This window comes from Saccopteryx leptura, chromosome X, assembly GCF_036850995.1.
Source record: "Saccopteryx leptura isolate mSacLep1 chromosome X, mSacLep1_pri_phased_curated, whole genome shotgun sequence".
Taxonomy (NCBI): Eukaryota; Metazoa; Chordata; class Mammalia; order Chiroptera; family Emballonuridae; genus Saccopteryx; species Saccopteryx leptura.
The window spans coordinates 52,280,736-52,293,380 of NC_089516.1; the positions used below are offsets into that span (position 1 = coordinate 52,280,736).

The 12,645-nt window shown below is 38.8% G+C and overlaps 1 protein-coding gene across 10 annotated transcripts in view; it reads left to right on the plus strand.

The window, feature by feature from the left end:
- CASK (calcium/calmodulin dependent serine protein kinase) overlaps positions 1–12,645 on the plus strand; it is a 516,731-nt gene that overhangs the window by 474,013 nt on the left and 30,073 nt on the right. For all 10 annotated transcript variants that reach the window (XM_066357577.1, XM_066357582.1, XM_066357576.1 and 7 more), the window contains one exon: positions 8,135–8,250. In XM_066357577.1, coding sequence (XP_066213674.1) covers positions 8,135–8,250 — 116 coding nt within the window. The remainder of the gene's footprint in view (positions 1–8,134; positions 8,251–12,645) is intronic.

The window sequence follows — 12,645 nt, forward strand, 5'->3', positions numbered from 1 at the left end:
GCCCAGATGCTGTCTTGAAATTCTGCAAGTTGTATCTTATGTAAATTAAGATGGCTGCTGCTATTTCTAATGGCAGGAAATGGCACCCATAGCACAGGCCTTCACCTCTCCCAGCCTCCCCCTCACTTATCTCAATAATGATGGTCAGTTAGAAATCCATGACACCCCAGAACAATAGATTGGATGATGGTTGCTGTGGTTATGTGGTTGCTGGTAATGGCGATCACAGGGCCCCCAGAGATGCGTCCCCCGCGGCATTCCGCTGCTCCCTGCTCCACCGGCCGGAAGTGAGGTCAAAGATCCCCTAAGGGCCTAACCGGAAGTCCCAGAACTAGACGCTCTGTGCCAGAGTTCTGTTGTTTTGGCCTACAGACCTCCGGCACGGAGTGTCTACACTACAGCAAATGTTTTATCCTTGGCTACTGCACCTGGCCGTGCAGGAGCCGAGGATGAAACATCCTCCTCTGCATGTGACCCCATACTTCTCTGATATGCGGCCACGTGTCATCGAAAATGGCTACACGTGTCATTGCTGACACGTGTGTCACAGGTTTAAGCATTAACAGGAGGAGTCATTTTGATGATGATGATGTTATATTATTACTGATATTTGTGTTTTAGAAAATGTATCCTTGAATGGTACCATATATCATGAGCATTTACTGAAAATAATTAAGTAGATTCCTGACCTCTTCTGCCCAGTCAGATCATTTGTATAAATCATGTTTCACCAATACCTAGAACTTCAAATCCACTGGAGAAATCCTGAGAAACAGCAGTGGAAAAAGCAAATTTGCCTCCTGTTTCCTATAATGATAAACTAGGTTATTTTACTTAATTCTGCTGAATAAAATGAAAAGTGCTGCAGAAAATGTGCTTTTGAAAATTACCCTAAAAACACTTGAGTAGCTGAAAAGGCATTGGAGAACTCAGCGACCAGTTTTTCTATGAAAGCCATTAATCAGAGCAATAAAAAGTAAAATACCAAATTGGCCCATTTTGCCATTTCTGTTTTTTTTTCTCATTGACTTGATTAAGGGAGAGAGAGAAAAGCATCAACTCATTATTCCACTTAGTTCCATTTATGTAGTTGTGCACTCATTGGTTGCTTCTCAAATCCATGACCTCAGTGTGCCGGGACAATGCTCTACCCACTGAACAACATGGCCAGGGATGTTTTGCCATTTCTATTACTAAAATTTCTCTGCCAGAGGACCAAGGTTAAGACCCAAGGCCCATACAGGCAGGGAAATCTGTTAGGAGACTATTTCCACAATATTAGGACTATGAAAGGCTATGCCTCAGGGTAAGAACAAGCAGGTAAGCATGCTCTTACTGCCCTTCAACACCAGAGGAGCATAGAGAAGGCTGCTTTGTTGCCAAGCAAAGCAAAAAAAGGAGTAAGAAGAAAACAAAAATTGTGGCCATGGGTTCACCTTGAGTGGATTTATACCCAGGGACACAGTAGCCTGGGACACCAGGGAAACTCCAGCCATGCACTTGATTTGAGGTTTACCATTTACTAATAATTCCAAATATCTGTCAGAAACATAAAGATAGTCTCATAAGAACACTTATCTTAGGCCTCATCTTACAGCTCCTTTTAACCCTTCACAAACTTTTTCAAGGGTAGTGACTAGAAAGTCAGAATAACCAGGCACACAAGGAAACAAGTAAAACCTAACAGAGAGACCCAACTGAAGTGACAGTAGAAACAAACCCAAACTCACTTCATATATTGGAATTAGGAGACAAAGATTTTTAAACATCTGTGCTTTTTAGCAGGTTTTAAAAAATCAACAATAAGCTTGAAAACTATGTTCAGAGAACAGGAAATTTTTTAATGGTATAGCAGAATTGAAAAATAACTGGAAGAAACTTATGAGGGAAAAAATGCGGTGACAAAACTCAGTGGCCACACACCTGTTAGAATGGCTTAAATTTTTCTAAAGTTTTCATCAACAGGTAAATGGATAAACAAATGATGGCCTATCCATACAGTGGGATGCTATTAAGCTATTAAAAGAAATGGACTATTGATACACAAAACAATATGGATGAAACTCAAAATTATTATGCTGAGTTTCCAGGGGGAAAAAATGAACTATATGATTCCATTTATATAAAATTGCAGGAAATGTAAAACGAATCTAAACTATAATGACAGTAGTTACCTGGGGTTCCAAGAGGAGAAAGAGAGGGATTGCAGATGGGCATAAGGAAATTCCTAGGGTGATCAAAGTGTGTATTTTCATTGTAGTGATGGTTTTAGGGATGTGTCAAAATGATGATATTGTACACTTTAAATATATTCAGTTCTTTGCAGAAAAACTTTGCAACTTAAAGTTGCAAAAATTGTAGAGGGAGAAAGGGATTCTAACTGGGATGATGAAGAAACAGCCCACTGGGCAATATGTGCCTTGAGACCTGAATGAGACTTTATAGGTACAGGAAGGCAATCCCAGCTGAGGGGAAAGAGCAGAGTCTCTTGTAAAATGGAACTGGTCTCTAGAATGTTGTTTGGTATGCAGTATTAACGAGGAAGAGCTGAAACAATACTATCAGCCAGACCCTGAAACTTTGTTCAAATATGTTGCTACCAACTGACATATTGTACATCCTATAGGTGAGAAATCAATTTTTGAACCCAAATGCTTACCTTATTTATCCTCGTTAAATTTCATCTTGCTTGACAAGGCTCATCATTCTATTCCTTTGATATGAGTCCCTGAATCTATCATCCCTCCTCTTGCCTCAGCAATAACATGTTAAACTTGTTTGAAATTTCCCTCTGGGTTGACCTATATCTTAACATAGTTTCCCTCCACTTACTGAGCTAAAAGAACTAACATTCATCTCCTGAGTGACTGCTAAAAATCTGTTTTATTCCTCTATCACTACACCACATATTTTTATGGCCACACCACAAATTTTTACTGGAAACTTTTTGCTTTTATTTTTTAAACTTAAAAACATTTATTATTAAGATACTCTATACACTATAACAAACTTCACAAGGTCAGGATTTTGTCTCTTTTAAGCTATCAAAAATTCCTCAGTTCTGCCCTGGCCGGTTGGCTCAGCGGTAGAGCGTCGGCCTGGCGTGCGGGGGACCGGGGTTCGATTCCCGGCCAGGGCACATAGGAGAAGCGCCCATTTGCTTCTCCACCCCACCTCCTTCCTCTCTGTCTCTCTCTTCCCCTCCCGCAGCCAAGGCTCCATTGGAGCAAAGATGGCCTGGGCACTGGGGATGGCTCCTTGGCCTCTGCCCCAGGCGCTAGAGTGGCTCTGGTCTCGGCAGAGCGACGCCCCCTGGTGGGCAGAGCGTCGTGCCGGGTGGATCCTGGTCGGGCGCATGCGGGAGTCTGTCTGACTGTCTCTCCCCGTTTCCAGCTTCAGAAAAATACAAAAAAAAAAAAAATTCCTCAGTTCTGTTTAAGTTTCCAAGGATTCTGTGCCTTACAGAAGCTGCAGTCATGACTAATACCACTTATCAGCTTGTCCTGGAAGAATCCCCAAAGCAAGGCTTCCCCAGCCTCTGTATCCCACTTACATAATATGTGGAGATTGACTTTGATGCTGATGCTGAGAGTTCCCAGTATTTCCCAATAAATGCCTTTCTCCTAACCTAAAATAAAGAAATAAATAAATATAAAACCCTCAATGAACAAAAGAACATAAGAGACATAGAGGATGTTCTCTTCAAGAAAACAGAAGAGAACACTTCCCAACTCTTATGATGCCAGCATTCTCTGATACTGAAATTCAATAAAGGTAATTCAAGAAAAGAAAACTACAGACCAGTATACCTCATGAGCATATATGTAAAAATTCTCAGCAAAATATTATCAAATTGAATCCAGCAATATATAAAAAGGATAATACATTTTGACCCAATGGAGTTTGTACTGGAAATGCATGGCTGGTTCAACATTTGAAAACCAGTCAACCCAGCCCTCTGTATTAATGGACTGAAGAAGAAAATATTCCTGATTATAACAATAGATTCTGGGAAAAAAGCATTTGATAAAATTCAACACCCACTCAGTATTAAAACTCCCACAAACTATGAATTGAAGGGAACTTTCTTAACCTGATTGAGAGCATCCACAATAAACCTACAGCAAACATTATTGGAAAGGAAAAAAATAATGCAGGTAATATGATTTTGTGTATAGAAATTCAAAGGACTCTATAAACAATTAACCTTAATATTAGAGTTTAACAAAATGGCGGATATAAAATCAATATATAAAAATCAATTATAGCCTGACCATGCTGTGGCACAGTGGATAGAGTGTCGGACTGGAATGCGGAGGACCCAGGTTCGAGACCCCGAGGTCGCTGGCTTGAGCACGGGCCCATCTGGTTTGAGCAAGGCTCTCCAGCTTGAGCCCAAGTCGCTGGTTTGAGCAAGGAGTCACTTGGTCTACTATAGCCCCCCGGTCAAGGCACATATGAAAAAGCAATCAATGAACAACTAAGGCGCCACAACGAAGAATTGATGCTTCTCATCTCTCTCCCTTCCTATCTGTCCCTATCTGTCCCTCTCTCTGATTCTATGTCTCTGTCACAAAAAATAAAAATCAATTATAGTCTTATTTACCAGTAATAAACAGAAAAACATTTGTAGCATACCATATATTAACACCACCTGCAAAACCATAATACTATAAAGTATTCTTGCAAAAAAATTACAGAACTTAAATTTTATCAGGACTCCAACATCAGGAAATGCAGAAAACAGAGGGACTTGATGACGATACCACAAAGATGAAATAAAAAAAATCTGGACTTGTAAACTACAAAACAAACAACCAGATACTGCAACACACAAACTGCAAGAAGAAAAAGAAGAGAGGGAAGGAGAAGGAACCTATAACCTATATTTGTTTCAAAATATATGGGTGGGCCCTGGCCAGTTGGCTGAGTGGTATAGCATCGGCCTGGCGTGCAAGAGTCCTAGGTTCGATTCCCAGCCAGGGCACACAGGAGAAGTGCCCATCTGCTTCTCCACCCCTCCCCCTCTCCTTCCTCTCTCTCTCTCTCTCTCTTCCCCTCCCGCAGCCAAGGCTCCATTGGAGCAAAGTTGGCCCGGGCGCTGAGGATGGCTCTATGGCCTCTGCCTCAGGTGCTAGAATGGCTCTGGTCGCAACAGAGCAACGCCCCAGATGGGCAAAGCATCGCCCCCTGGTGGGCATGCCAGGTGGATCCCGGTCGGGTGCATGCGGGAGTCTGTTTGACTGCCTCCCTGTTTCCAACTTCAGAAAAATACAAAAAAAAAAAGTTTTAAATACCATTTATAAACCCTTATTTTAAATGAACAAACTAGTTACAAATCAAAGATGTTCAAGACATTTATAGGATAAATTATAACATTTTTTGAGATATTAAAAACACCTAAGTAAGCAGAGAGACATACTGCATTATTGGACTGGAAGACTCAATATTGTAAAGATGTCTATTTCTCCCAGATTGAACCATAAATTCAGTGTAATCCCAACCAAATCTTAACTATTTTGAAATTGATAGGCTAATATTAAGGTTTTCATGGAAATTCACAGTATCAGGAACAGTCAAGATGTTCTTCTAGAACAGCGGTTCTCAACCTGTGGGTTGTGACCCCGGCGGGGTCGAACGACCAAAACACAGGGGTCGCCTAAAGCCATTGGAAATACATATTTTATTTAAAAATGTATTGTACGATAAATATGTATTTTTCGATGGCTTTAGGCAACCCCTGTGTTTTGGTCGTTCGACCCCCACCGGGGTCGCGACCCACAGGTTGAGAACTGCTGTTCTAGAAGAACAAGGAGAGTGGTCTTACTCCACCTGATACCAAAACATAAAGCTGTAGTAATTAAGTTAATAATATATGGTAATATAAATGCTCAAATAGACCAATTGAAGAAAACCCCCAAATACTCCTATATATAAATAGTCACTAGTGAGGAATGTATAGACTTTTCCATAAATCATGCTGAGATAATTGGGTATTCATGGAGGGGGAGAGGCAAAAAAGACAATCAATCCCTAACTTTACACCATATGCAAAAATTATTTCCAGTATATTAAAAATCAAAATGTGAAAAACAAAACTATAAACCCTTGAAAAGGTAATATTGGAATATATCTTCAGGGACAAAGGAAGATTTCTTAAACAGGATATCAAAAATACTCCCATAAAGGAAAAGATAGCTAAATTTGACTAAATTAAAACTAATAAGTAATATTCATCAAAGGTACCATAAAAACAGTAAAAAGACAAACCACAAATTGGAAGAAGATATCTGCAACATGTATGACTACCAAAGATGTGATATCCAGGCCATTTAAAGAATTTCTGCAAATCAAAAAAAGCAGACAATTGGATAGAAAAATAGTTAAAAGACTTGAACAGCCTGACCTGTGGTGGCGCAGTGGGATAAAGCATAGATTTGGAACACTGAGGTCACCGGTTCAAAACCCCAGGCTTACCTGGTCAAGGCACATATGGGAGTGGATGCTTCCTGCTCTTCCCTCTTCTCTCTCTCTCCCTCCCTCTTTCCCTCTCTCTCCTCTCTGAAAATTGAATAAAGTCTTTAAAAAAAAAATTATAAAAAAAAAAAAAAAAAAAAGACTTGAACAGGCACTATACAAAAGAGGAAAGCCAATAGCTAATAAACATAAAACAGTGCTCAGTCTCATTAATAATCAGTGAAGTGCACATTCAAAACACACTGTTATTACATTACTTGCCTACCATGGTGGCTAAAATTAAAGAGTGATAATACCAAGTGTTATCAAGAAAGTAGAACAATAGGAACTGCTGGTGGGAATGTAAATCAGTACAACCACATTGGAAAATAACTTGTTTTCAATAGCATTTTATGGCATCCTGATAGTAATTTTGGATTCTCCTTATATGTGGCTCGCTTAATGACCCTTAGTTGGTCCACAAACAAAATAAGCAAAACCTTCTATGGAAATACCACAAAATTATTTACTTGGGGAGCAACTTTTTAACATTTGTGCATATGTTACAGATGGTGTCATGTAGAACAAAATTATAATTTTCTGATTGTAGTTCTGTGGATTTAATTGTATCACTTCTTTTTCTATCTTAGACTAGAATAGTCATGTAGTAATAGTGCCATTTATTAAGCATCTACGATGCCTGCCACTGTGCTAGGGACATTGTTAACAGTTTCTGCTTTAATCCATCCATAAGGCTCCAAGGGGTTAATCAGCTTGCCAATAGAACGTACTGGCTGAGAGCATGGGCTCTCGTGCCAGACTGTCTTCCTTCTCCCACTCATTAGCTGTGTGATTTGACACAAATTATTTTTTTAATAATTTTATTTTTTTAATGGGGCAACATCGATAAGTCAGGATACATATATTCAAAGATAATATGTCCAGGTTATCTTGTCATTCAATTATGTTGCATACCCATCACCCAAAGTCAGATTGTCCTCTGTCACCTTCTATCTAGTTTTCTTTGTGCCCCTTCCCCTCCCCCTTTTCCTCTCCCTCTCCCCCCTTCCCCGTAACCACCACACTCTTATCAATATCTCTTAGTCTCACTTTTATGTCCCACCTATGTATGGAATAATGCAGTTCCTGGTTTTTTCTGATTTACTTATTTCACTTCGTATAATATTATCAAGATCCCACCATTTTGCTGTAAATGATCCGATAACACAAATTATTTAACCTTTCAGTTCTTCGATCCGCTCATCTGTAAAGTGGTGATGCAATTTCATGTGTTTAAAAAGATTAAATGAGTTAATGCATGTAAATTTCTCAGAAAAGCATCTAACACTAAATCAATAAAAGCTAATAAGTGATAATCAAACCAGACTGTATGAACTCAAAATTCCATGTTCTTTTCACTATATGTCCATATGTTTAGACTTCTTATTTACTTTTTCAGTTAATATATGTTCAAGGAACACAATGTCATTTTAAGGTTGTATTTTTAAAACATTTCTAAGAAATTGTCATGAAAGCCAAAGAACAAGCTTTATCTGAATGACTTGAAAAATATGTTCATGCAGGTTCATGTAAAATCCTCAAATCAGTAATTTTTCTCTTTTATCAACATAAAATTATACAAAAGGTTTCTTTTTCTCTCTCTTCCTTTGTATGCTAGGCGAGTAGCTTGCATTGCCATGGAGAAGACCAAACAGGAGCAGCAGGCCAGCTGTACTTGGTTTGGCAAGAAAAAGAAGCAGTACAAAGACAAATATTTGGCAAAGCACAATGCAGGTAGGGAAAAGTACGACTGTTACTGAGGCTGGTTACACATCTCAAAGACCGTAATAGATGTCACATCTCAATTCAATCTTCAGAGTTCTTTCCACCATATGAGATCTTCATCAGCTTGCAAAAAACGTTAAAAAAAAATACCTTCCTTCAATTGTTATATTGGTTATTTGCCAGGTATTTTACAGAGCTACACTTTATAGGAAGAAAATGCTATTTGGAAATAGTATTCTCTGGAACAAAAAGAACCCCAGTGTGTTAAGTCCTCCTCTAGGAAATGAAAGCTTGAGAATTTGCTGAGTTACCAGGATTCTTGCCTCCTTGAGCAAATACTCTTGCTCCTGGCTTCTCTCTGACCCTTGGACTTGGCGCTAAAATGCTTTTCAAAGGGCAGAGGTGCACTCTTAACAGAGAACTGTGCTGCAAATGGTTCAGTGATTGGTTTGAAGAAGCACAAATTACATTGGGTACTAACTTGGTTTAGTCAGTTTCTGTGACTAGTCTTCTTTCCTCACGATATTTCCTTGGCTCCTAAAAGACCAAGAACATTATTGTGGCCTTCCCATTATGGTATGTTTGTGTGTATGGAAGCTTGCGTACACTTAAGGCAAAACACTCACTTGTAGGCCAAAATCTGAAATGAATACCAAAAAAGCATGATCTGTCATTGCAGCAGAATTCCCAGAAGACTGACAGGATGTAACTTAAGTTAAAGCAAGTGCATGCTGATGTACAAAGTGGATTTTACTTATTTTCTATAAATTCTTAATATGACTCCTTTTATAAGGAACTTTTTCTAAGGAATTGCAAGTCCCAACACTGGTATTAGATTAGTTCCCAAGGTTTCAGAAATAACTCCAAAAATCAAACATATGGGGGAAAAAATCAAGTGAATACAGTCATTCATATCCAATTTGACAGTATAATGTTTCTGACAAATAAGAAATGCATTTCTCTCTGTATAATAGTATAACATGTTATTAGCATTCATTAGGAAAAATTATTTAGAAACTCAGAATAGTTCATTTCTTATTCAGAGAATAAAAGTAAACATTTTTAAGTACTGTGGAATGTGGAATAAATTTGAATGGCTACATTTTATTGCCAATAAATTGTGTCATTTCTGATTATGTAACACTACTGAGCAATAGTCTGTTAATGGCTTTTTTGTTTTTTAAAAGGGAAGAAATATTTAAAGCAGAGTAAACATAATTTAGCAACTATTAATTGTGAATGCTCAAGTAGTACTATTTGAAGAAACTCACTATAGTATCAGCAGAAAGTTACTTAACACAAAATGCCAGTGGTTTTTTTGGCCAAGGCTCCATAGTCACCTTTATTTACTTCAACTTCTAAGAGGCTCACAAGCTGTGTCAACAGTCTATATATACATATCCTTATAATTTTTACAATGATTTTAAGTGATATAGACAGATGGCATCAAAATTAATTTAAACCCCAAAAAGCAAAGAAATGGCTGATTGAGTCTGTCATTCGTCATTAGCTTTCTGTTATACTAATACAGAACAAATATTCAGGGGTATTCAATTTGTCAGTATTAGTTCAGCTCTGAGGAAAAATACAAAGCCAACTGATTGAAAAACTAGAACTCTAAATTCTGGCAAAGAATTTATGCATCATTCGCTTAAGAATTTTGCCTTTCTCTCTCTTTCTGTGCCTTGACACCCTGGGGCATCACTGATCTTCCATGATTCCTGTTCTGATTCATCATAGGTGATGCTCAGTGGTTGTGCAAACACGCCTGTAAGCTTTATAAGCAACCTGAGATAGGACCAGGAGTTAGCTCACCTGAGTAACTGCAACTTTCCAAGATCATTTGGTTTCTGTGGGCCTCAAAACAAAAGAATCTCAAATCACATTAGTCAATCAAGTATATCTTTTCTAATTCTAAAATTCAGTGGAGCTCAGGTTCTTTCATTACTGGGCCTAACAAATGGGTATCATTTAATGAAGACAGATACTCATTCACTGTCCTTTATCTCAGGCTTTAGCTCTGGTAAACATTGCCTATCAAATTTGACAGGCATCACCCTTGATAAAGGAGACAGGAGCCTCATCAGAATAGAATAGAATTGCTTTTTCTCTTTTGACATTATACTTTCTATCCAAAACCATGGACCTAAGTTCTTGTAGATTTAGAACTAAGAAACAGAGAGATCCACCACCACCGCTTTTCTGTTATCTTCAGCATTTTCCTAAGCAATGGTCTTCTGGCCCTCAGCATCTTCCTTACCATGCTTACAGTTTCCTCTTACATCTCAGTATTTGTCACTGCCAATGAGACGCTACTTTCATGCCTTTTGATAGACAGTCTGAGCCAGGGGTCCCCAAACTTTTTACACAGGGGGCCAGTTCACTGCCCCTCAGACCGTTGGAGGGCCTGACTATAAAAAAAACTATAAACAAATCCCTATGCACACTGCACACATCTTATTTTAAAGTAAAAAAACAAAACGGGAACAAATACAATATTTAAAATAAAAAACAAGTAAATTTAAATCAAGAAACTGACCAGTATTTCAATGGGAACTATGGGCCTGCTTTTGGCTAATGAGATGGTCAATGTGCTCCTCTCACTGACCACCAATGAAAGAGGTGCCCCTTCCGGAAGTGCGGCAGGGGCTGGATAAATGGCCTCAGGGGGCCACATGTGGCCCGCGGGCCGTAGTTTGGGGACCCCTGGTCTGAGCTTCTTATAACGTCCTTGCAGAGCCACTCAAGGTTCTTTGTAGAACTTATGTTTAGGATTACTTGTAATTGTCTAGTCAGAATCTCATGAGATGTCTCCTATTAGTGTTTCCGGTCAGGAGGAGACCCAACTTCTTTCCTGGACTTTCTAAAATATGCTGCATGGCAAGGGCTTTCTGTCACCATCTCTTCCGGTTCCTTCTCCTTCACCAACCAAAGCCTTCATTTTATTCATTATAAAGTCCAGAAAATCCATTTGCTTAGTGATTATCTTGATAAGAGATGAAGTCAAAACGGGAAGTCAAACATTTTATCAGCTCTCTTTTTTTAGCTATAATGAATGTTCATCCTAATATGCAACATTACCTATATAAAGAATTGCTCTAAAAGAAAGAAACAAATACTGGTAACCTCCATCAGTAAGGTGGATATTTGAGAACTTTGAAGTATATTCTTTACTATGAAGAACTAGCTTAATGGGCTGTGGGTCACAAATCAAACTATTTCTGATGGTTTTTGTGGCGTTTTCAGAAGTTATTGTAAAGTAAAGTGTGGTGGGGGTCCTCTCATAGTCCTCAGTAAATTAAAATAAGGGCCATATGTTTTGTTTCCTGCTCCAAATATTTGAGAATTCAGCATCTATTGATGGCAAAACTCAAACCTTATGATCATTTTTCAGTTTTTTTATATTTTTAGTAAAAAATAAAGATGGGAACTTTGTCAATATCTAGAACTGATGGAAATTATAATACTAGGTTTAATTATTTTTCATTTCATTTCTGTCACCAGGAAATTTCACACATCTAGTTAAAAGCAGAATCATCTTCAAACTGTGTTGCCTACATCTCACATTATAAAGTGGCAGTTTGTTAGCTGAATATGACCCATAAATAAGTTTTGTTTTCCCCATACACATACGGTGTTTAAAGTAATAGTTATCACATTTGAAAATCAGATATTTAACATAAAAAGCCGGGTTTCTGCCTTCCATTGAAAACAGAGATTATGGTAACGCAAGGCCCATTTTCTTTGTTAATGACTCTAGGCTGTTGATGTCCATTTTGAACTGTACACTCATTCTCCAGACTCTTTCTCTAGGACCTGTTATCCCCACCATCCATTCCTGCACCTGGCCAACTCATTTCAGCACATTAGCTGCCTGGTCACTGCAGGCATTTGAGTGTACACTCATCCCACTGTTACCAGTGTACAATGTCTTTTCTAATTGAAGATTTGTACAATATTTGAAGGTACTGGTAGCTTTACAAGACTGAGATAAGGTGGCCCTGACCAGTGGCTCAGTGGATAGAGTGTTGGCCTGGCATATGAATGTCTGGGTTTTGATTCTCAGTCAGAGCACACAAAAGAAGTGACCACCTGCTTCTCACCCCCTTCCTCTCCCCCTTCTCTCTCTCTTTCCCTCCCACAGCCAGTGGTTCGATTGGTTCAAGTGTGGGCCCCAGGCACTAGGGATAGCTCGGTTGGAGTGCATTAGCCTTAGGTACTAAAAATAGCTCAGTTGACTTAAGCATCAGCCCCAGACAGGGTTGCTGAGTGAATCCCGGTTGGAGTACATGCGAGAGTCTGTCTCACTATCTTCCCTCCTCTCACTTAAGAAAATAAAACTGAAATAAGGAATCAATGTTAAAGGCTTATTTACTAAAAAGATTCAACTGGAAAATGGTTATC